Source organism: Ranitomeya variabilis, chromosome 1 (assembly GCF_051348905.1).
Source record: "Ranitomeya variabilis isolate aRanVar5 chromosome 1, aRanVar5.hap1, whole genome shotgun sequence".
Lineage (NCBI taxonomy): Eukaryota > Metazoa > Chordata > Amphibia > Anura > Dendrobatidae > Ranitomeya > Ranitomeya variabilis.
Window position 1 is genome coordinate 1,025,861,002 of NC_135232.1, and position 26,279 is coordinate 1,025,887,280.

The following is a 26,279-nucleotide window of genomic DNA, read 5'->3' on the forward strand; positions in this document are numbered from 1 at the left end:
CACTCATCCCCTCCACAGCCACAACCACACTATAAGGTACATCTGGGCTATATGATGCACCCCCCACCTTCCTCCAGAATCTTGGAGGAAAGAGTGTGTCTTATAGTCCGAAAAATATGGTATCAGGGAAAGAAAGAAATCATACTAGTAAAAGGCTCCTGTGAGGGAGGACCCATCCTGACCATTGGGATGAATATCTTGAAAGAAGTGGGACAATTCCTACCTGACAAAAATAGCTGGGCCCGTGCAACCTGATATCATGCGAGTAACAGAGTGTTCCAACAACTGGTGCAGGTCAGCCAAATTCACAGGTTACGACCACCTAACAGAACGTCAGAAATGTGGATGTGCCCTCGGAACCTACAGTGACCTTGCCAGCAGGACAGACTATACTCACCTTGCCAGTTCAGGCCCACATGTCATTAGAAAAGAGTGGAAGTACAAATTGAACCCACAGAGGGAGAAGAAGCAATTCCAGAATTTCTGGTCGCCCACACCCTAGCTACTGTGCATCAAGGATGTGTATTAGTGCGTTGTATCAATCTAAGTGGAGAAAGTTTACAGTTAACCCCTCGGAAGGAAGTGGCTCGAGTGTACGTGATACTGGATGATCTCGCAAGATCTGACACAATAGAACTGACTCCCTTGAAAAGGGACCTATGGACTATGTCGCTGCCTCTCAATGCAAAGGAAAATTAGGGTGAAGTCAGAATCGGCTGAAGTATCTTGGAACAAATGGAAGCAAACCTGATGCAATTCACCCCTGGGCAAGTGGGGAAGGTAGAATACCTACTGCGATAATATCAAGGGGTGTTTGCTCAACACAGCGACGACTTTGAGTGCACTAAAGCCATTCAGCACAAGATCCCTAGAGACAGCAGCCCTTAGCCGAGAAAGGTATCGTCAAATTCCACCTCAAGTGTATCAGGAAGTGAAAGAGTTGTGAAATGGGATGATACATGAGAGTCAAAGTCTTTGGACTGCACCTATTGTACTGATTTGGAAGAAAGTTAGGACATTAAGGTTCTGTGTAGACTGCTGGCGATTGAATGCCTGCACCATATGAGACTCATAGAATTCCTGTACACCTCAGAAAGCCAAATACTTCTTGTCACTCAATCTGGCCAATGGTTATTGGCAGGTCCTCATAGTTGCGAAGGATTGATCGAAGACCGCCTTCATCCTTCCCATGAGGTTATTCAAGTTCAAATGGATGCCATTCGGGCTAACTAATGCAACAGGCACATTTCAGCTCCTTATGGAAACGTGTCTTGAGGACCCTTATTTACCTGGATGACATCATCATCTACTCTTCCAACTTCAAGAAGCATCTCCTCAGGTTGGAACAGGTGTTGGAACGGGTTCAGAGGCATGGACTAAAGATAAAGCCCTGAAAGTGCAACTTGTTTCAGAGGGATATCGAGTATCTGGGATACACAGTCTCCAACATAGGGGTATGTCCAGTCCTACCATGGAGAAAGTAGCTGCTGTTCAAAAATAGCATACATCCACAAAACTGAGGAAGCTTAGAGCATTTCTGGAACTGTTCGGGTACTATCGGAGGTTCATCAAGAACTTCACCAAAACTATGGCATCATTGCATGAGTTATTAAAGGGAACATTTTTTTAGAATCCCCTCGGCTTTTAATAACCAGCTAAGGCAAATCAAACAGCTGTGTATAAACGTAAAGAATTGTCCACATGGCCAGATGGAACATCCCCTAAAGCCAAGACAATCAACACCAAAAAATATGGATCTATAATAAATAGGACTAATAAATAAATATAAAAATATTTAGCCCAAGATCCAATAAGATAGGGGGATGAAAGCAAATAATATAAATTTGATTGCATAAAATAACAAAAGGACAAAAAACAGTTAATAAGGTGAGGTAGAACACAATAAAGCAGCTAAAATGACCGGTGTTTGCAAAATATATGAGTAAGAATAATAAGGCACCGGAAGGAAACACAAATGTCTCACTTCAAATGCCCACACAGGGTCACATGAAAAAGTAAACGCACACAAGGAATATATGGTGACAAATAACACCAGCTACCAGTGGTTAACCCAAAACTGGCCCCAGTTCAGGGCAAGTGGGCCTAATCAATGACCACATCTTGAAATACTAATTATAATAATCCCAACATAAAATGCTTATACAAGGGAAACATAGGAGGCAGTTTTACCTTGGGACATAATGTAGACCATGTGTGGAAAGAGAACGTGAGACACACTGGAGCCTCGACATGCGTTTCACCGCCCATGGCATCATCAGGAGGCGTGGTTAAGTTAATAAGGCAGGGAATATTTATGTGGAGGAGTGTGAGCCATTAGCGAATTGGCACGCAATCCAGCGTGATGCCCCTCCCTGTGACGGAACAAGCCGGCGTGCACCGTGAATGATGGGAAGGAGGACGTGCGTCATCACTCCCCATCACCATGGCGATACATCCGGTTTGCAACGACACAGCGGAGGGACAGAGCATGCATGGAGCTGTGGGCTGATACTAATAAACTGGAAAGCTGCATGGTTCTTGGCCCTTCCCAGCCTAAAAATACCAGCTCACAGCTGTCCCTTTTCCCTCAGCTGGTTTTAAAAATGAAGGGGATTGCACACCATTTGTTTTTATTTTTTATTATTATTTAGGTTTTTTTACTGTCAGGCCGGGTTAGATGTTGCGCTGGTCAATCACAGCCATGCCATTACTTGACATGGCTGTGATGGAGCCGGAGGTCTCCACAGCCTTAACACTAGAAGTCCCAGAAATTTTGAGCTCTCTGGGTTCCAAAGGTAGAAATGTTAAATGACCCCTCTCTGGGACTTCTAATGTTAAAGCTTGTTGATTAGCTGTGATGCAGCCTTTCAACAAGCTTTATTAGACAGGAAGCAGGACATACAGTAAGTAGTCCATGTTCGGGGTCTAGTACCGGACGCTAGAAGTCCGTTACGAACCTCAATCAATCCAATCAATCTGGTTCGCTCATCCCTAATCTAGATATGCTTGAACAATGAGCAGCAACTAATAGAATGGTATGTAACAGGGAAAAATGCAAGATTCTACATCTGTGCAAAAAAACCAAAAACTACATCTACAGAATGGAAGGAATAGAGCTAAGCAACAGCACATGTGAAAAAGAGTTGGGTATATTAATAGATCACAGACTGCACATGAGTCAACAGTGTGATGCAGCAGCAAATAAAAAGCAAACACAGTTCTGGGATTTATTATGAGAAACATAGATCAAGTGAAGGAATTTTCCCCCTCTACTCCTCCTTGGTCAGACCTCATCGGGAATACTGTGTCCAGTTCTGGGCACCACATTTTAAAAAGACATTGAAAAACTGCATTACTTTTAGAGAAGAGCTACTAGGATGGGGAGCTAGCTATGTCCTAAGAGGATCAGGAATGTTTATCTTGCAGAAAAGAAGGCTAAGTGGAGACTTAATAGCTGACTACAAATTTTTGAAGGGATGCCATAGTGTTGAGGGATAATCCTTATTCTCATTTGCACATGGAAACACAAAAAAGAAATGGAATGAAACTGAAAGGGAGAAAATACTGATATCATATTGGAAAATTTTTTTGACAGCTAGCGTGATCAAGGAGTGGAACATGAATGAAATCCCATGTCTGATACCTGGTGAGGTTTACCACTGCGAACTTGGTGTATTGGTTGGAGATCTCCAGACAATATTTGTAGCCATTATGGGATGTCCCAATTATAAGGTAGTTGACCTGTTGTGAACTCTGTTCTCGAACTCCCTCCTGTGGTCAGGAATGGTATTTCTGTGAGTTCTGTCGGTGGGTTCCCTCTGGTGGCTGAAAGTGGAGCTGCTGGTCTGGAGGTGGCTTCCTCAGCTGCATCGTTTAAGACTGGGCTGGTTCCTCTATTTAACTCTGCTCAGATCGTTACCTGATGCCAGTTGTCAATGTATCTGTACTGGTATGATCTCACTTGGATCTCCTGATGACCTGCCTACTTCAGCAGAAGCTAAGTCCCTGTTAAGCTCATTTGTTGTTCATTTGTGTGCTGAATATATTTCTGAGTACCTGCTAAGTTTTGTCCTGCTGGCTATCATGATATTGTCTCGCTAGCTGGAAGCTCTGGGTTGCAGAGTGGTACCTACCGTGCCGTGAGTCGGCGCGGGGGGTTTCTTGCTCACTCTGCGTGGCTTTTTGTAGTTTTTTGTGCTGACCGCAAAGATCCCTTTATCTATCTTCTGTCTATTTAGTAAGTCGGGCCTCCTTTGCTGAAACCTGTCTCATTCCTATGTTTGTGCCTTCCTCTTAACTCACAGTCAATATATGTGGGGGGCTGCTCTTTTCCTTTGGGGAATTTCTCTGAGGCAAGGTGAGGCTATATTTCTCTTTAGGGGTAGTTACCTCTCAGGCTGTGAAGAGTCGTCTAGGCAGAGTCAGGTACGATCCACGGCTAATTCTAGTGTGTGTGATAATAGATTAGGGCTGCGGTCAGCAGAGCTCCCACTTCCCAGAGCTCGCTCTATTTTGCAGTTTTGACTATCAGGTCATTCCCGGTGCTCCTAACCATCAGGTCCAGCCATAACAGTACAACTGGCCAAAAAGTGTTAATGCATCTCAATGAAGGGATAAGAGAAGTTCTGAGACCATTTTTTTTTCTCTGCAGTGTGTTTAGTCTTTTTTTTCCCTAAACCTCTGGGTGGTTCAGGACTCAGGTGTAGATATGGACATTCAAGGTCTGTCCTCTTGTGTGGATAATCTCACTGCAAGGGTACAAGGCATTCAGGATTATATAGTTCAGAATCCTATGTTAGAGCCTAGAATCCCAATTCCTGATTTGTTTTCTGGGGATAGATCAAAGTTTCTGAATTTCAAGAATAATTGTAAACTGTTTCTTGCCCTGAAACCTCGCTCCTCTGGTGACCCTAGTCAGCCAGTAAAAATCATTATTTCCTTGTTGCGTGGTGACCCTCAAGACTGGGCATTCTCCCTTGCGCCAGGAGATCCTGCATTGCTTAATGTAGATGCGTTTTTTTCTGGCGCTTGGATTGCTCTATGACGAACCAAATTCTGTGGATCAGGCAGAGAAAATCTTGCTGGCTCTATGTCAGGGTCAGGATGATGCTGAAATGTATTTTCAGAAGTTTAGAAAGTGGTCTGTGCTTACTCAATGGAATGAGTGTGCTCTGGCAGCGATTTTCAGAAAGGGTCTTTCTGAGGGCCTTAAGGATGTTATGGTGGGGTTCCCCACGCCTGCTGGTCTGAATGAATCAATGTCCTTGGCTATTCAGATCGATCGGCGTTTGCGGGAGCGGAAAGTTGTGCACCATATGGCGGTGTCCTCTGAGCAGAGGCCTGAGTCTATGCAATGTGATAGGACTTTGACCAGAACTGAACGGCAAGAGCACAGACGTCAGAATGGGCTGTGTTTTTACTGTGGTGACTCCACTCATGCTATCTCTGATTGTCCTAAGCGCACTAAGCGGTCCGCTAGGTCTGTCACCATTGGTACTATACAGCCTAAATTTCTTTTGTCCGTTACTTTGATTTGCTCTTTGTCATCCTACTCTGTTATGGCGTTTGTGGATTCAGGCGCAGCCCTGAATTTGATGGACTTAGAGTATGCCAGGCGCTGTGGTTTTTTCTTGGAGCCCTTGCAGCATCCTATTCCATTAAGGGGAATTGATGCTACGCCTTTGGCCAAGAATAAGCCTCAGTACTGGACCCAGTTGACCATGTGCATGGCTCCTGCACATCGGGAATGTGGTCGTGTTGGGTTTGCCATGGCTACAGGTCCATAATCCAGTATTAGATTGGAAATCTATGTCTGTGTCCAGTTGGGGTTGTCAAGGGGCCCATGGTGATGTTCCAGCGTTGTCAATTTCTTCTTCCACTCCTTCTGAAGTACCTGAGTTTTTGTCGGATTACCAGGATGTATTTGATGAGCCCAAGCCCAGTGCCCTGCCTCCTCATAGGGATTGTGATTGTGCTATTAATTTGATTCCTGGTAGTAAGTTTCCTAAAGGCCGACTTTTCAATTTATCTGTGCCAGAACACGCCGCTATGCGGAGCTATATAAAGGAGTCCTTGGAGAAAGGGCATATTCGCCCGTCGTCGTCACCGTTGGGAGCAGGGTTCTTTTTTGTGGCCAAGAAGGATGGTTCTCTGAGACCTTGTATAGATTACCGCCTTCTTAATAAAATCACGGTCAAATTTCAGTACCCTTTGCCTCTATTGTCTGATTTGTTTGCTCGGATTAAGGGGGCTAGTTGGTTTACCAAGATAGATCTTCGAGGAGCGTATAATCTTGTGCGTATTAAGCGGGGCGATGAATGGAAAACCGCATTTAATACGCCCGAGGGCCATTTTGAGTATCTGGTGATGCCATTCGGGCTTTCTAATGCGCCATCTGTATTCCAGTCCTTTATGCATGACATCTTCCGAAAGTATCTGGATAGATTCATGATAGTATATTTGGATGATATTTTGGTCTTTTCGGATGATTGGGAGTCTCATGTGAAGCAGGTCAGAATGGTGTTCCAAGTCCTTCGTGCTAATTCCTTGTTTGTGAAGGGGTCTAAGTGTCTCTTCGGAGTTCAGAAGGTTTCCTTTTTGGGCTTCATTTTTTCCCCTTCTACTATCGAGATGGATCCAGTTAAAGTCCAGGCCATTTATGATTGGACTCAGCCTACATCTGTAAAGAGCCTTCAGAAATTACTGGGCTTTGCGAATTTTTACCGTCGCTTTATCGCTAATTTTTCTAGTGTTGTCAAACCACTGACTGATTTGACCAAGAAAGGTGCGGATGTGGTGAATTGGTCCTCTGCGGCCGTTGAGGCGTTTCAGGAGCTGAAACGTCGTTTTTCTTCAGCTCCTGTGTTGTGTCAGCCAGATGTTTCGCTCCCTTTTCAGGTCGAGGTTGATGCTTCTGAGATTGGAGCAGGGGCTGTTTTGTCTCAGAGAAGTTCTGATGGCTCTGTGATGAAGCCATGTGCTTTCTTTTCTAGAAAGTTTTCGCCTGCTGAGCGTAATTATGATGTTGGCAATCGGGAGTTGTTGGCCATGAAGTGGGCATTCGAGGAGTGGCGACATTGGCTTGAGGGCGCCAAGCATCGCGTGGTGGTCTTGACGGATCACAAGAATTTGACTTATCTCGAGTCTGCCAAGCGGTTGAACCCTAGACAGGCTCGATGGTCACTGTTTTTCCCCCGTTTCGATTTCGTGGTTTCATACCTTCCGGGTTCTAAGAATGTGAAGGCTGATGCCCTTTCAAGGAGTTTTGTGCCTGATTCTCTGGGAGTTTCTGAGCTGGCTGGTATTCTCAAAGAGGGGGTGATTTTGTCTGCCATCTCCCCTGATTTGCGGCGGGTTCTGCAGGAGTTTCAGGCGGATAGACCTGACCGCTGTCCTGCAGAGAGACTGTTTGTCCTTGATAGATGGACTAGTAGGGTTATCCCGGAGGTTCATTGTTCGGTGTTGGCTGATCATCCTGGAATTGTTGGTACCAGAGATTTGGTGGCTAGGTCCTTTTGGTGGCCTTCCTTGTCCCGGGATGTGCGTGCTTTTGTGCAGTCCTGTGGGACTTGTGCTCGGGCGAAGCCCTGCTGTTCTCGTGCCAGTGGGTTACTTTTGCCCTTGCCGGTCCCGAAGAGGCCCTGGATGCATGTTTCCATGGATTTTATTTCAGATCTCCCTGTCTCTCAAAGGATGTCGGTCATCTGGGTGGTTTGTGATCGCTTCTCTAAGATGGTCTATTTGGTACCCTTGCCTAAGTTGCCTTCATCCTCTGATTTGGTTCCGTTGTTTTTCCAGCATGTGGTTCGTTTGCATGGCATTCTGGAGAACATTGTGTCGGACAGAGGTTCCCAGTTTGTTTCGAGGTTTTGGCGGTCCTTTTCTGCTAAGATGGGCATTGATTTGTCTTTTTCTTCTGCTTTCCATCCTCAGACAAATGGCCAAACTGAGCGAACCAATCAGACTTTGGAGACCTATCTGAGATGCTTTGTTTCTGCTGATCAGGATGATTGGGTGACCTTCTTGCCATTGGCTGAGTTCGCCCTTAATAATCGGGCCAGTTCGGCTACTTTGGTTTCACCTTTTTATTGTAATTCTGGTTTCCATCCTCGTTTCTCTTCAGGGCAGGTTGAGCCTTCGGACTGTCCTGGTGTGGATTCTGTGGTGGACAGGTTGCAGCAAATTTGGACTCATGTAGTGGACAATTTGACATTGTCACAGGAGAAGGTTTCGCTAACTGCCGTCGCCGTGTTGGTCCTCGACTTCGTGTTGGGGATCTGGTTTGGCTGTCATCTCGTTATGTTCTTATGAAGGTTTCTTCTCCTAAGTTTAAGCCTCGTTTTATTGGGCCTTATAAGATTTCTGAAATCCTCAATCCTGTGTCATTTCGTTTGGACCTTCCAGCTTCTTTTGCCATCCATAATGTGTTCCATAGGTCGTTGTTGCAGAGATATGTGGCGCCTATGGTTCCTTCCGTTGACCCTCCTGCTCCGGTGATGGTCGAGGGAGAATTGGAGTATGTGGTGGAGAAGATTTTAGATTCTCGTATCTCGAGACGGAAACTTCAGTATCTGGTCAAATGGAAGGGCTATGGTCAGGAAGATAATTCCTGGGTTCTTGCCTCCGATGTCCATGCTGCCGATTTGGTTCGTGCCTTTCATTTGGCTCGTCCTAATCAGCCGGGGGGTTCTGGTGAGGGTTTGGTGACCCCTCCTCAAGGGGGGGGTACTGTTGTGAACTCTGTTCTCGAACTCCCTCCTGTGGTCAGGAATGGTATTTCTGTGAGTTCTGTCCGTGGGTTCCCTCTGGTGGCTGAAAGTGGAGCTGCTGGTCTGGAGGTGGCTTCCTCAGCTGCATCGTTTAAGACTGGGCTGGTTCCTCTATTTAACTCTGCTCAGATCGTTACCTGATGCCAGTTGTCAATGTATCTGTACTGGTTCAGATCTCACTTGGATCTCCTGATGACCTGCCTACTTCAGCAGAAGCTAAGTCCCTGTTAAGCTCATTTGTTGTTCATTTGTGTGCTGAATATATTTCTGAGTACCTGCTAAGTTTTGTCCTGCTGGCTATCATGATATTGTCTCGCTAGCTGGAAGCTCTGGGTTGCAGAGTGGTACCTACCGCGCCGTGAGTCGGCGCGGGGGGTTTCTTGCTCACTCTGCGTGGCTTTTTGTAGTTTTTTGTGCTGACCGCAAAGATCCCTTTATCTATCTTCTGTCTATTTAGTAAGTCGGGCCTCCTTTGCTGAAACCTGTCTCATTCCTATGTTTGTGCCTTCCTCTTAACTCACAGTCAATATATGTGGGGGCTGCTCTTTTCCTTTGGGGAATTTCTCTGAGGCAAGGTGAGGCTATATTTATCTTTAGGGGTAGTTACCTCTCAGGCTGTGAAGAGTCGTCTAGGCAGAGTCAGGTACGATCCACGGCTAATTCTAGTGTGTGTGATAATAGATTAGGGCTGCGGTCAGCAGAGCTTCCACTTCCCAGAGCTCGCTCTATTTTGCAGTTTTGACTATCAGGTCATTCCCGGTGCTCCTAACCATCAGGTCCAGCCATAACATTGACCATTAGGATTGCTGGATAGGGGCCCTCTGTTCTAGGGGTTTGGTCAGCTCACATTGTTTTCATCTGAGACAGATCTCTTTGACCATTTCATGTTATTGAGGCCAATACAACAGCCACTGCAACCAATGGAAGGTCTTCTCAGTGCCAAAGTGGGCGCCTTTTCCATGAGCATCTTTGTCCCGACTTAACACCTTCCCTCTGGAACACCACTTGCTACGTGACACTGAACTCCCGAGGTAGCTGAATTCTTTGGTCCAACAAGTAATTTCTCATGTAGAGTCTCTCCCATTTCCCCAGTAAAGCACTGGCAGAGAAAGCCGTTCTTGTCTCTCTGTCGACTTTCTATCTTAGGGTGAACCATTTCCGTAGTTCTGCTTCAGGATCAGACTGTTGCAGTTGTACCCATTCATATCTTGGAAGTCCCAAGATTTGAGTTGGTTGTGGCTTCTCTCCTGACTCTTGGGCTACTACTACAGCTGTCACAAAGCGCTTGAAGTCTGAGGTTTCATCACTCACTTTCCTGCTCTCTGTCAGAATCCCTCTTCGTGTTTTTCTGGACCACCCTATACAATGCGTCTGTATACGTATTCTCAGACTTCAACCGATAGGAGATCTTGTGCCAGCACTTGGACATCCTCGCAACCCATTTCTGCTCCAGCGCACCAAGCATTGCACTCTACAGGTGGGTGAGTGGGTTGTTGTCAGTTCTACATGTACTTCTGATGCTGATAGGTAATCTGCAAATTTTTCAGTCATGGCCAACATTAGTGCCAGCAATTCCAGCTTGAACAAGCTGTAATTATCAGGATTCTTTTCGGAGTCCTTCAGTGACCGGCAGGCATATGCAATAACCATTTCACTCCCTTCTTGAATCTGAGCCAACATTGTCCCTAGACCGTATAGGCTTCTGTCAATTTACAGCACGATGGGCTGGCAAAAGTCAGCCTATGCCAAGATGGGGCATGGGTCACTGCAAATTTCAGAGCCCAAAAACCCTCTTTATCATGTTGTGCACTGTGGCCAAAGGAACATCAAGATCTCTGGAGATGGGCTTATAACCTTAAGATTGTTAATATTTTTCAATGATTTTGGTTCTCAAGTCTTCAGACAGTTCTCTTTTCCTCTTTCTGTTCCCCATGCTTAGTGTGGCACACGCAGACACACAATGCAAAGATTGAGTCACAACTTCTCCCCTTTTTATCTGGTTTCAGGTGTGATTTTCATATTGTCCACACTTATTACTTCCCACAAATAAGTTTTAACGAGCATCACATGCTTGAAACAAAGTTCATTATCCACAATTTTGGAAAGGGGCCAACAATTTTGACCTGCCCATTTTTGGGGTTTTGTGTGAAATCCTGTCCAATTTGCCTTTCTTTCTTTTTTTTGTGTTGTTCCAATACACACAAAGGAAATAAATATGTGTATAACAAAACATGTGTAATTACAATAATTTTATGGGAAAAAAATGCTTCGTTTTCTGGAACAATTTCAAGGGTGCCAACACTAACGGCCATGACTGTAAATATTCTGTATATGCATAAATGTATATATAAAATAAAACAGGTCTCTAACAGATTTTTTGTCTATTATACTGTTGTAATATATTTTAACAAAATTGCATTTTCAATTCATATCTGTAATTAATATTAAAGGGGTTGTCGTCCATGGTGCTCTGAAAAAAACTCACAAACAGGAGTAAAAGGGTAACACAGACTGATGATGTATTGGTTTACCCTGTCTGTCCAAACAACCGACATACAGGATAAAATACAAAGCGGAAATGAGTACACAGTAAAGAGGCAGAAAAGCAACATAAAAGAATGCCAGAAGGGGAGGGTAGAGATATTCACAACAAACATCATGCAATAATCACAAGATGACTAGAGCGACTCTCCAGAACACCTTCTCCAATGAAGCCAGAAACAGAATGAAGATTCTATTGCTTGCATGGAGGGAAGCCAGACACAGGTATATAATGGAAGGGCATGGTTCCAATGAGTAGCACAACCAATAGACCACAAGAAACTATAATCCTTTCTATGCCACAAGAAATCACAAGAAACCTGAGAATTTGTCGTCTTTATGACGTTTTGACAAAAAAAAACAACAGACTTCTTAATGAGGCCTAAGTCTGTGCCTGAACTATATACATTCTGGTGTACCATTAACATTTTAAAACAGGGCAGTCATTACTAAAGTGTATTAACCATGTGTCTCCCCTATGATGTAAACTAAGTAAACTATATAAATGACACGCACACACCGTTTTAGAAGGAAGTACATAGTCTCCGGACTTAGACGTCTTGAATTCATTTCATCCAGATCTTCAAATTCTTTCTCTACCCCTGCATAGTTCTTATGGATAAGGCTTTTAATAATCTGAAACAGCTTTTAAAAACAAAAAGAAAATTATCTAAAATTATTGCAGTTTTTGACTAGCACAAATTATAGCTACAGTGTCCAGATGTTGGCACTATTCATAGTAGCACGCTTGCCGCAAAAATAGGGAGCATTGTGACTTCAGTGAATTGTATATACCATCTTATTTTACTCTTGATTTAAGGTAAAGGAAGATCTGTGCATTTGCTAGCTTCTGTCCTGTCCTTGATTTGGAAAATAATTGAACACAAAAAATGGCTTGCTTGAATGTTCTCATATACAGGTCCTTCTCAAAAAATTAGCATATAGTGTTAAATTTCATTATTTACCATAATGTAATGATTACAATTAAACTATAATAATAAACTATACTATATTGAAGCATCCTGGGCCTCCATAACATCTCAGCAGTGTCACAGGCTGATTGCCTCCATGCCACGCCGCATTGAAGCAGTCATTTCTGCCAAAGGATTCCCGACCAAGTATTGAGTGCATAACTGAACATTATTATTTGATGGTTTTTTTGTTTGTTATTAAAAAACACTTTTATTTGATTGGACGGGTGAAATATGCTAATTTATTGAGACAGGTTTTTTGGGTTATCAGGAGTTGTATGCCAAAATCATCAGTATTAAAACAATAAAAGACCTGACAAATTTCAGTTGGTGGATAATGAATCTATAATATATGAAAGTTTAATTGTAATCATTACATTATGGTAAATAATGAAATTTTACACTATATGCTAATTTTTTGAGAAGGACCTGTACAACTTTTCTAAAATAAAAATCTGCATTTTTTGTCACATTTGTTAACTTTGCATTTGTTACATATATAATTGTGGATTTTAATGTGAATTTGCTGTGAATTTCACCCTATGCATTGCATATATACTGTGGCTTTAAAATACGCACCACAGGTCAGTGCCCATCGAGGACATTTTTCTAAGCTTCCTCTTTGATGCTATGAATTTTTCACCCAGAAACCTTGTTGTAAAATAAATGCATATTCACCATTTGTGAGCATACCCCTAGTGTTTCAATTTTACCCAAGAGAAAGCTATTATAGTCATTTAACTTCTTTTAAATACCTTTCTGTGCAATATTATTTATAATACATATATTTATTTATAATGTAATTTGTTTCCTTTATAAAGTAAATATATATAAAAAAATGGATCAATACTAATTAGCAGATGGACTTTCACTGATTGTATGTAGACCAAAGATTATTGAAAGGTATACAAATGTTTATTAATGACAAACATACATAAACATAAAATCATGATAGGGTGTTATGATCCTAGTGGTAGAGGATCGCAGAAGTTCCAGCTAAGTCCGCAAACACAAAATCTAGCTCATAGGGAGGTGGTAACTTGGCTGACCGTATATCTGATCCTAGCACAAACAACTAAAAGTAGCCGGGGAACGTACCTACGTTGATTCTAGACGTCTCGCACCAGCCGGAGAACTAACTAACCCTTTCAGAGGAAATAAGACCTCACTTGCCTCAAGAGAAAGGACCCCAAAGTTATGATACAAGCCCCCAACAAATAATAACGGTGAGGTAAGAAGAAAAGACAAACATAAGTATGAACTAGATTTAGCAAAGTGAGGCCCACTAATTAATAGCAGAAAATAGGAAGAGGACTTATGCGGTCAGCAAAAACCCTACAAAAATATCCACGCTGAATATCCAAGAACCCCTGCACCGACTAATGGTGTGGGGGGAGAATATCAGCCCCCTAGAGCTTCCAGCAAAAATCAGGAATCACATTGTAACAAGCTGGAACAAAATAGCAGTAATGCGAATAAACAAAAATAAGAAAGCAGGACTTAGCTTATCTTGCAAAAAGCAGGAGACCAGGAGACAGGAGCAAACAGACATAGACTGACTACATCGATTCCAGGCACTAGACTGAGTTTCCAGGAAGTCTAAATAGGAACACCCAAGGCCTAACGAACCAGGTGGGTACCAACCTGGAGAAAGAAAATCCAAGTGTCATACCGCTAGTGATCACAAGAGGGAGCCAAGAAATACTGTTCACAACAGTACCCCCCCTTTAAGGAGGGGTCACCGAACCCTCACCAAGACCACCAGGGCGATCAGGATGAGCAGCGTGAAAAGCACGAACCAAATCGGCCACATGAACATCAGAGGCGACCACCCAGGAATTATCCTCCTGACCATAGCCCTTCCATTTGACCAGATACTGAAGCCTCCGTCTAGAGAGACGAGAATCCAAGATATTCTCCACCACGTACTCCAATTCGCCCTCAACCAAGACCGGAGCAGGAGGGTCAACAGCAGGAACCACAGGCACAACGTACCGCCGCAACAAAGACCTATGGAACACATTGTGAATGGCAAACGACACCGGAAGATCCAAACGAAAAGAAACCGGATTAAGGATTTCCAAAATTTTATAAGGACCAATAAAGCGAGGCTTAAACTTAGGAGAGGAAACCTTAAGAGGGACATACCGAGAAGACAACCAAACCAAATCCCAAACACGAAGTCGGGGACCCACACCGCGGCGGCGGTTGGCAAAACGCTGAGCCTTCTCCTGTGACAATTTCAAGTTGTCCACCACATGATTCCAAATCCGCTGCAATCTATCCACCACGGAATCCACCCCAGGACAGTCAGAAGATTCAACATGACCCGAGGAAAAACGAGGATGAAAACCAGAGTTGCAGAAAAATGGCGAAACCAAAGTAGCGGAACTAGCCCGATTATTGAGGGCAAACTCAGCCAATGGCAAGAAGGTCACCCAATCATCCTGATCCGCAGAAACAAAACATCTCAAATAAGCCTCCAGCGTCTGATTAGTTCGCTCCGTTTGGCCATTAGTCTGAGGATGAAAGGCAGATGAGAACGACAAATCAATGCCCATCTTAGCACAAAAACATCGCCAGAACCTGGACACAAACTGGGATCCTCTGTCAGACACGATATTCTCAGGAATGCCATGCAAACGAACCACATTCTGAAAGAACAAAGGAACCAGATCGGAAGAGGAAGGCAACTTAGGCAAGGGCACCAAATGGACCATCTTGGAAAAGCGATCACACACCACCCAGATGACAGACATTCCTTGAGACACCGGAAGATCTGAAATGAAATCCATGGAAATGTGTGTCCAGGGCCTCTTCGGGACGGGCAAGGGCAAAAGCAACCCGCTGGCACGAGAACAGCAAGGCTTAGCCCGAGCACAAATCCCACAGGACTGCACAAAAGAACGCACATCCCGCGACAAGGAAGGCCACCAAAAGGACCTAGCTACCAAATCTCTGGTACCAAAAATCCCAGGATGCCCTGCCAACACTGAGGAATGGACCTCGGAGATAACTCTGCTGGTCCATTTATCAGGAACAAACAGTCTATCAGGTGGGCAAGGATCAGGTCTACCAGCCTGAAATCTCTGCAACACACGTCGCAAATCAGGAGAAATGGCCGACAAGATTACTCCCTCTTTAAGAATACCAGCTGGCTCTGAGACTCCCGGAGAGTCAGGCACAAAACTCCTAGAAAGAGCATCAGCCTTCACATTCTTCGAACCAGGCAGGTATGAGACCACAAAGTCAAAACGGGAGAAAAACAACGACCAACGAGCCTGTCTAGGATTCAGGCGCTTAGCAGACTCGAGATACATCAAATTTTTGTGATCAGTCAAGACCACCACACGATGCTTAGCTCCCTCGAGCCAATGACGCCACTCCTCAAATGCCCACTTCATGGCCAACAACTCCCGATTACCAACATCATAATTCCGCTCCGCAGGCAAAAATTTCCTAGAAAAAAAGCACAAGGTCTCATCACAGAGCAACCAGAGCCTTTCTGCGACAAAACAGCCCCTGCACCGATCTCAGAAGTGTCCACTTCAACCTGAAAGGGAAGTGAGACATCAGGCTGGCACAAAACAGGCGCCGAAGTAAACCGGCGCTTCAGCTCCCGGAAAGCCTCCACGGCCGCAGGAGCCCAATTAGCCACATCAGAACCTTTCTTGGTCATATCCGTCAAAGGTTTAACAACGCTAGAGAAATTAGCAATAAAACGATGGTAGAAATTAGCAAAACCCAAGAACTTCTGAAGACTCTTAACAGACGTGGGTTGAGTCCAATCATGAATAGCTCGGACCTTGACTGGGTCCATCTCCACTGTAGAAGGGGAGAAAATGAAACCCAGAAAGGAAACCTTCTGCACTCCAAAGAGACACTTTGAGCCCTTCACAAACAAAGCATTATCACGCAAAACCTGAAACACCATCCTGACTTGCTTTACATGAGAATCCCAATCATCAGAAAAAAACAGAATATCATCCAGATAAACAATCATAAATTTATCTAGATACTTCCGGAAGATGTCATGCATAAAGGACCGAAACACTGAAGGAGCATTAGAGAGCCCAAAAGGCATCACCAAGTACTCAAAATGACCTTCGGGCATATTAAACGCAGTTTTCCATTCATCTCCCTGCTTAATGCACACAAGGTTGTACGCACCACGAAGATCTATCTTGGTGAACCATTTGGCACCCTTAATCCGAGCAAACAAGTCCGACAATAGTGGCAAAGGATACTGAAATTTGACCGTGATTTTATTCAGAAGCCGATAGTCTATACAAGGTCTCAAAGACCCGTCCTTTTTGGCTACAAAAAAGAATCCTGCACCAAGAGGGGAAGAGGATGGACGAATATGTCCCTTCTCCAAAGACTCCTTTATATAAGAACGCATTGCGGCATGTTCAGGTACAGATAGATTAAATAATCGTCCCTTAGGAAATTTACTACCAGGAATCAAATCTATAGCGCAGTCGCAGTCCCTATGAGGAGGAAGGGCACTGGACCTGGACTCACTAAATACATCCTGATAGTCCAACAAATACTCCGGAACTTCAGAAGGAGTAGAAGAAGCAATAGACACCAACGGAGAATCGCAATGAATTCCCTGACAACCCCAACTTGACACAGACATTGCCTTCCAATCCAAGACTGGATTATGGGTCTGTAACCATGGCAGACCTAAAACGACCAAATCATGCATTTTATGCAGAACAAGAAAACGAATCACCTCCCGATGTTCAGGAGTCATGCACATGGTCACTTGTGTCCAATACTGCGGTTTATTCTCTGCCAATGGCGTAGCATCAATTCCTCTAAGAGGAATGGGATTTTTTAAAGGCTCCAGGACAAAACCACAGCGCTTGGCAAACGACAAGTCCATAAGACTCAGGGCAGCACCTGAATCCACAAATGCCATAACAGGGTAGGAAGACAATGAGCAAATTAGAGTTACAGACAAAATAAACTTAGGATGCAAATTACCAATGGTGACAGGACTAACCATCTTTGTTAGGCGTTTAGAGCATGCTGAGATAACATGTGTAGAATCACCACAGTAAAAACACAACCCATTCTGACGTCTATGATTTTGTCGTTCAGTTCTAGTCTGAATTCTATCACATAACATTGAGTCAGGTGTCTGTTCAGACAACACTGCCAGAGGATTAGCAGATTTGCGCTCCCACAAACGCCGATCTATCTGAATGGCCAGAGCCATAGAATCACTCAGACTTGTAGGAATGGTAAAACCCACCATCACATTCTTAATGGCTTCAGAAAGGCCATTTCTGAAATTTGCGGCCAGAGCACACTCATTCCATTGAGTGAGCACGGACCATTTCCGAAATTTTTGGCAATACACTTCAGCCTCATCCTGGCCCTGAGAGATAGCCAGCAACGCTTTTTCTGCCTGAATTTCAAGATTGGGCTCCTCATAAAGTAATCCGAGCGCCAGAAAAAACGCATCAATATTTGCCAATGCCGGATCTCCTGGCGCCAATGAAAAAGCCCAATCCTGAGGGTCGCCACGCAAGAAAGAGATAACAATTTTAACTTGCTGAGCTGAGTCTCCAGACGAACGCGGTCTCAAAGATAGAAACAATTTACAATTATTCCTAAAATTCCTAAATTTAAATCGATCACCAGAGAAAAGCTCAGGAATAGGTATCTTAGGCTCTGACATAGGACTACTAGTAACAAAATCCTGAATGCCCTGCACTCGTGCAGCAAGCTGATCCACACTAGTAATCAGAGTCTGAACATTCATGTCTGCAGCAGAGCTTCAAGCCACTCAGAGGAAAAAGGGGAAGAAGAAAAAAAAAAACTCAGAACTTCTTTTCTTTTAATCACGCTTCTGCAATGCATTAAATATTCACTTTACGGCCTGGAATACTGTTATGATCCTAGTGGTAGAGGATCGCAGAAGTTCCAGCTAAGTCCGCAAACACAAAATCTAGCTCATAGGGAGGTGGTAACTTGGCTGACCGTATATCTGATCCTAGCACAAACAACTAAAAGTAGCCGGGGAACGTACCTACGTTGATTCTAGACGTCTTGCACCAGCCGGAGAACTAACTAACCCTTTCAGAGGAAATAAGACCTCACTTGCCTCAAGAGAAAGGACCCCAAAGTTATGATACAAGCCCCCAACAAATAATAACGGTGAGGTAAGAAGAAAAGACAAACATAAGTATGAACTAGATTTGGCAAAGTGAGGCCCACTAATTAATAGCAGAAAATAGGAAGAGGACTTATGCGGTCAGCAAAAACCCTACAAAAATATCCACGCTGAATATCCAAGAACCCCCGCACCGACTAACGGTGTGGGGGGAGAATATCAGCCCCCTAGAGCTTCCAGCAAAAATCAGGAATCACATTGTAACAAGCTGGAACAAAATAGCAGTAATGCGAATAAACAAAAATAAGAAAGCAGGACTTAGCTTATCTTGCAAAAAGCAGGAGACCAGGAGACAGGAGCAAACAGACATAGACTGACTACATCGATTCCAGGTACTAGACTGAGTTTCCAGGAAGTCTAAATAGGAACACCCAAGGCCTAACGAACCAGGTGGGTACCAACCTGGAGAAAGAAAATCCAAGTGTCATACCGCTAGTGATCACAAGAGGGAGCCAAGAAATACAGTTCACAACATAGGGGCCACCAGTGCAGAAACAATGATGGGACATACACGGGCCTAGCCTCAGTACACGTATATATACACAGCAAAAATACAAAAATAATATACAGCCTAGGACAATATATACAAATGTCATATAATGGAGCCACGTATAGAAAGCATTTCCGTGCGAAACGCGCGTCGGGTGTGGTGGGTCTCCCGGGTCTATCCTCGTGGTAACTATGCCTATGTATTATGTTTCACACTTGTGCCTAAGTATATACCTTTAAATTTGTTCTCTTGCCATCTATTACAGCCTATTTCGAATTGTCTTTTAGCCTAATATGTGCAGCTATACCTAATGTCCTTATGCACATTAAACATTATTAAGTAGCATTTATTGCACTGTTGCATACTAGCACTTTATTGTATTTGACTACATGTTTCATATGTAGTTTTTTGAGCCTAATATGTGCAGTAATATCTAATGTACTAATGCACATTAAACAGTAGCATTTATTGCACTATTTGCACATTAGCACTTTATTGCATTTGACTACATTTTCTATACGTGGCTCCATCATATGACATTTGTATATATTGTCCTAGGCTGTATATTATTTTTGTATTTTTGCTGTGTATATACATGTACTGAGGCTAGGCCCGTGTATGTCCCACCATTGTTTATGCACTGGTGGCCCCTATCATGATTTTATGTTTATGTATGTTTGTCATTAATAAACATTTGTATACCTTTCAATAATCTTTGGTCTTTGAGTGAAGGTTTTTTTCTTTAGGTTTTGTTACAGTATATCCTTCATGACCCTGTAAGGGTTTTTTTTTTTATTGTATGTAGGTAGAAACAGTAGTGTTTACCTGTTTTTGTGCACTGGGACATTGAGCTATATGTTTTTTTGTATGTATTGTCTGACAATCTGGAGTAACATAGGGACAGTTTTTCACATCTAGTACTGTCAATATTTTAGTTAATATTGTGGTAAAAATATATCATGTTATTGCATTCAGGTTATTTCCAAGTGTCCCTATCATTAGAAACATTTACCTGCTCCAGTGTTCTCCCAGTTCCATGCTCCTTATCCTCTTCCAGTGCTGTGCTTCCTACTGATCGCTGGTCAAAAAGACTTGGCACTCCCCATCTACAGAAGGAAAAATATTTGAAAAATCAAGTCCTTAATACAAATAATTGCCAATAATATTATAGTAACTTGTAATACAATGTATACTAAATATGTAGTAACACAGATCACTGGCCTCCAACATAGATTATCAGAACTTCATGAAAAGTTTTTTCCAGGACTATTTTTTTTTTTTTTTTTTTACTATGGGCCTAAAACAAACAGGCAGGTTGTTGCTAACAGAGGCAACTACCTGCCTATTCTACCCAGCGCTGTATAAGAGCGGTCATCAACTGCTCCTACCAGTGATTCATCTGCTTCACGTCAACAGAGCAGCTCTTCTTCTCCCGAGCTGCTCTGTTGATGGGGCATGACTGCCGTCGTCATGCTGATTGACAGCTGGCTGTCAATCAGCATGACGTCGGCAGTCACACCCCGTCAACAGAGCAGAGCAAAAGAGAAGCCACTGCTCTGTGGATGTGACGTCAGCATAAGCTGTCTCTGAGATTTAGCTACAACCTGCCTGTTATTAAGCCTGTAGTAAAAAAAAATGAATTAGTCCTGCAAAACTGTAAATAATAAGCACATTGGATGGATAAAATGGATATTGCTCTAAGGGGCCGAATAGAAAAAATACAAGGAATATATATGCCATCAGAAAGCTGATGCAGCATAGCAAAAATGTGTATTTTTTGTGTTACTGTATTTCAATACCATATAATAATAAACTTTTATATAAAATTCCAACATATTTTTCATGCTCAGTGAAAAAAAAGACAAATAAAATATTCAAATAAACAGTAGTAAAAATAAGAAAAAAAGAAAGAGAGGAATAAAAGCATAAATTCACATTCATGTACACATGAGGTTGTGATGAAAACTTCTAGCTAGCTATAAAGATATGCAGTGGAAATGACAAGTATAGATTAATATTATACTGTGTAGAGTTAGGATATATAGTGTGGGACCCCAAGATTCATTCTTGGCCAAGCTACTAACACATACAGCGGAACTGTTCTTCTTTGACAATCAATAGCACAGTACTGTACAGCCGTGCAGCAGAAATTGAGGTGTGCCCTAATGAGCTTTATCGCCGCTTCACTGAGCAATACAGACGCCTTGACAAGGCCAAATGCTACAAACCTCCCAGGCTTTTGTCCGGAGAAATGGCAAGCACTTTGCATCCCTTCAAAAAGCAAGAAGACCTTTCCAAGTTCTGATGAGTGATGTGGATTTTGAGGGCGACCCTGGGTCATACAGAACTAATCAAGCGAAAACAATACCCAAAATTTGCTTGACAGACACCAAGTATCTGAGGACTGTATCAAAAAGACTTTGGAAATGACAAACACACAGTCAGTGCCAAAGGATCAAATCTTAAAGGTGGCAGGATTAAAATTATTTATTCATTGTTAATTTATTTATTTATGTATGTGCAAATAACCTGCAGGTGCTGAGGGGACTGTGAAAAGAGCCGGTATTAGAGCCAGGGCTAAAATGTTGGTCCATTTAACTCATTCTTTTCCTTAAGGCGATCAAAACATTGGCATTTATGAAGCATAAGGAAGTTAAAAAAAAGTATTGTAAATAATTGTAAAGGATTGGGGACTTAGTCAAGACTGTTGGGCGGAGAGGCCATTAGGGTATTAGCTGTTCAATGTCCAGCTAATTAGCAAATGAATGCTTATGTCAATACAAGAATAATCCCTATGTGACTTAACATATAGAAAAGTGTCCACTCAGTCTTGGCCATTTACTGCCAAGATTGCTGTCTTTATATTTTTTAAAAAATGACACCATATCCTGGTTATTGAACAATACTTAGCCATGATCCTCTATCATAGAGATGACTGCTAATGTTACACTTGATTCCAATTATCAGCAGCATTCCAGTAACACAAGTACACTTGACTATTCACAGGGGAAATGTGGCCGCATGTGCCAACTTCTTTCATTCCCATATTCAGCATGATTAGAATCTTCAAAACACAAATTCCTGATTTTTTTTTATATAACGATTTTGTCACAAATCCAATCAGATCAAGGGCATAACTATAATGGGTGCAGGGGTTACAATTTCACCAGGAGCCCCAAAGGGTTCCTTTACCCCATACGAAAAGACTATTATTATTGACCCCTTCACGACCTATAACATACAGGTACGTCATAGGTCGTGTCTTTCCTTTGATGTGGGCTCCGTCGATGAGCCTACATCTTTCCTAGCACATGACAGCTGATTTGATCAGCTGTCATGTGCCCCTAACAGTGAAATTGTAATCCACCCAAGGCTGTTAACATGTTAAATGTCTTAACCCCTTCACGACATGGGTTAAGGCTGGCTCAGGCAGAGGCCAGGTGCTTGGATAATGAAAGGTTATTAACGTATTCATAGATGAATACTATTGGATTTTAAGCTGGTTTTTTTTTTATAGCTTGATGCCTTGGAGACTGAATACCGCTACTAGACAGCAGAACATGTGCAGTGCTTATACAGTTAGGTCCATATATATTTGGACAGAGACAACATTTTTCTAATTTTGGTTACAGACATTACCACAATGAATTTTAAACAAAACAATTCAGATGCAGTTGAAGTTCAGACTTTCATCTTTCATTTGAGGTTATCCACATTAAATTGGATGAAGGGTTTAGGAGTTTCAGCTCCTTAACATGTGCCACCCTGTTTTTAAAGGGACCAAAAGTAATTGGACAGATTCAATAATTTTAAATAAAATGTTCCTTTTTAGTACTTGGTTGAAAACCCTTTGTTGGCAATGACTGCCTGAAGTCTTGAACTCATGGACATCACCAGACGCTGTGCTTCCTCCTTTTTGATGCTCTGCCAGGCCTTCACTGCTGTGGTCTTCAGTTGCTGTTTGTTTGTGGGCCTTTCTGTCTGAAGTTTAGTCTTTAACAAGTGAAATGCATGCTCAATTGGGTTGAGATCAGGTGACTGACTTGGCCATTCAAGAATAGTCCACTTCTTTGCTTTAATAAACTCCTGGGTTGCTTTGGCTTTATGTTTTGGGTCATTGTCCATCTGTAGTATGAAAAGACGACCAATCAGTTTGGCTGCATGTGGCTGGATCTGAGCACACAGTGTGGGTCTGAATACCTCAGAATTCATTTGGCTGCTTCTGTCCTGTGTCACATCATCAACAAACACTAGTGACCCAGTGCCACTGGCAGCCATGCATGCCCAAGCCATCACACTGCCTCCGCCGTGTTTTACAGATGATGTGGTATGCTTTGGATCATGAGCTGTACCACGCCTTCGCCATACTTTTCTCTTTCCATCATTCTGGTAGAGGTTGATCTTGGTTTCATCTGTCCAAAGAATGTTCTTCCAGAACTGTGCTGGCTTTTTTAGATGTTTTTTAGCAAATTCCAGTCTAGCCTTTTTATTCTTGATGCTTATGAGTGGCTTGCACCGTGCAGTGAACGCTCTGTATTTACTTTCATGCAGTCTTCTCTCTATGGTAGATTTGGATATTGATATGCCGACCTCCTGGAGAGTGTTGTTCACTTGGTTGGCTGTTGTGAAGGGGTTTCTCTTCACCATGGAGATTATTCTGCGGTCATCCACCACTGGTGTCTTCCATGGGCGCCCAGGTCTTTTTGCATTGATGAGTTCACCAGTGCTTTCTTTCTTTCTCAGGATGTACCAAACTGTAGATTTTGCCACTCCTAATATTGTAGCAATTTCTCAGATGGGTTTTTTCTGTTTTCGCAGCTTAAGGATGGCTTGTTTCACCTGCATGGAGAGCTCCTTTGACCGCATGTTTACTTCACAGCAAAACCTTCCAAATGCAAGCACCACACTTCAAATCAACTCCAGGCCTTTTATCTGCTTAATTGAGAATGACATAACGAAGGGATTTCCCACACCTGTCCATGAAATAGCCTTGGAGTCATTTGTCCAATTACTTTTGGTCCCTTTAAAAGCAGGGTGGCACATGTTAAGGAGCTGAAACTCCTAAACCCTTCATCCAATTTTAATGTGGATACCCTCAAATGAAAGCTGAAAGTCTGAACTTCAACTGCATCTGAATTGTTTTGTTTAAAATTCATTGTGGTAACGTCTATAACCAAAATTAGAAAAATGTTGTCTCTGTCCAAATATATATGGACCTAACTGTATAAGGGGGTGACAAACAGAAGATGCAGTTAGTCAACATCTCACAGCACCTTTAAGTACTGTAAATGCTGCAATCTGCTGGTTGGACTGAATAGGCAGAAACTGAAGGATGAAGAGTTTGTTTCCTGGAGGGAATAATTTGAAGGGGATGCCGGGTCAGGTGACAGCTATGGCATAGTTGCTAAATGTAAAAGGCTGGGACAGTGAAGCAGAGGTCAGTTAGTGCCAAGATGTGTCAGGAGGAGGACACATGGACAGCAGAAGAAGCTCGTTGCCACTTCTGTAACAGAATTACCTGTTCCTTAGGGGAAGATTTTTGGGGAGTGGGTATGGCAAACCCTACTTCTTTATCAATATTTCCCAATTCATTTTAATGTTCATTAGAAAAATATGTAGAGGGATTTACCTTATTTTAGTGTGTAAGATTGCTACCAAATCCAATGCAATGATAAACTGGAACTATGTAAGGAGGTATTGACCCAGCTGAATATGTCTCCCAAGACTTGTTATATCATACCCCCAAATATTTATGAGCATGACTTCCAGCCTGCCTTGTCCTGCAACATCAATATCTACAGAGATATTATTGAATTTGCCTTGCTAGCTCATCACACCTCTCCTGAATCCTGAGATCCAACTGAATAGCCCTAGTCATGGCCTCTACCAAAGATCAGGGTGGAGTATGCAGAGCCGTCCTTAAGTGTATACCAAAGGCCTTGGCAAAACTGACACTGGAGAGCTGCATTATTCCACAGAATTTCAGTGGACCATTGCTGGATCTCAGTACTATAGAACTCATCGGTGTGGCCCCCTGTGCCATGTTCATGATCTTTGCCTCCGTATCCTGAATTCTGTCAGGTTCATCATAGATTAACCCTAAGGTGTAAAAAAAACAGCCAACAGATAACCATTCTGGGCTTGTGGGGTCAAAGAAAATGCCCAAGTCTAAGGACCCCTCGTAGTAAGGGCTTGATTATTCCCACCTACTGGGACTTATTTCCTGAGGACCTTGGTCGTAGGTCTCCCTGAACACCCTAAACTGTTTTTTCTCCCACGAAAATTTATCAGGAAGAGCCATTACTGGTTTGGGAGAAACCAAATGCAGAAGATATTGGCATCAAAGCTAGGGCTCTGGGAAACACTCATCATGCTACAAAACTGACCCTGCCACTGGGACTGCAACGTTTCTAGTTTCTGGTGCTCCCTGGTCAGATCCTGAACAACATGGGTCAGATTTGTCACCTGATCGCACAGTGTGCGAATAGGATCCATACTGGTTTGAAACAAGTATCAGGCCAGTTGTAATGTGAGGTTGAGTAGTCAAGAGGACCGGTGTCAGATACCAAGAGGGTTCATCATAAATAAAGGGATAAGGCAAAGGCGTAGTCAGGTCACAGTCCGAGGTCAGAATTCTGGGAAGTTAGCAGATGAAGACAAAAGGGCAAGGCAAATGGATGGTCAAAGGCAAGGTTCAAGGTCAGGCAAGAAAGATCAAATACAGGAACGTAGAGTACAGAGCAAGTGCACACCACTTGAGCAAAGCTACAACTGGCACTAATTAGAGTTAGAGAGCCAGATTAATAGCCAGGTAATCACTTGAATAACAAGCACATGGAGGAAGCCCAGCACGCCACAGCACTGATTGGACGGCTGAACTGTCACTCAACACACTGACAGCTCAGCACACTCCAGCCTCCGACTGAACAGCTGAACTGTCAATCACCATTCTAGCAGCTCAGTATGCTCCAGTCCTAGATTGGATGGCTGAGCTGTCACTCATTGGTTCCAGACACACCAATAGGTGGAATCGTGGCAATTGCCTTGCCTTGAAAAGCCATGTTTTCTTTACAATTTGCAACATGTAATTTATTTATGTTCAAAGTTACTTTGCTGTCATTTCATAAGAAATACTTAAGAAGCACTCCCATTCATTTTTTAAATCCCGAAATCTATGTAAATGTTAATGTAGTGTAGTATAAGTGTGTTAATCTACTCACCAGTCACTATTTTTCTGGTTTCCAGTGCTGCTGCGATCCTCTTCTGAGTCACATGATGGCTCTTGCGATGCTATGGATCACACAGGTCTCTATGTGAGTTGG

At 43.0% G+C, this 26,279-nt stretch overlaps 1 protein-coding gene across 2 annotated transcripts in view; it reads right to left on the reverse strand.

Annotated features, from left to right (window-relative positions):
• The window catches only part of LOC143793030 (EF-hand calcium-binding domain-containing protein 6-like), a 256,139-nt gene that overhangs the window by 34,482 nt on the left and 195,378 nt on the right, over nucleotides 1-26,279 (reverse strand). For both annotated transcript variants that reach the window (XM_077279600.1, XM_077279601.1), the window contains 2 exons: nucleotides 19,970-20,063; nucleotides 11,830-11,954 (listed from right to left, as the gene is read on the reverse strand). In XM_077279600.1, coding sequence (XP_077135715.1) covers nucleotides 11,830-11,954; nucleotides 19,970-20,063 — 219 coding nt within the window. The remainder of the gene's footprint in view (nucleotides 1-11,829; nucleotides 11,955-19,969; nucleotides 20,064-26,279) is intronic.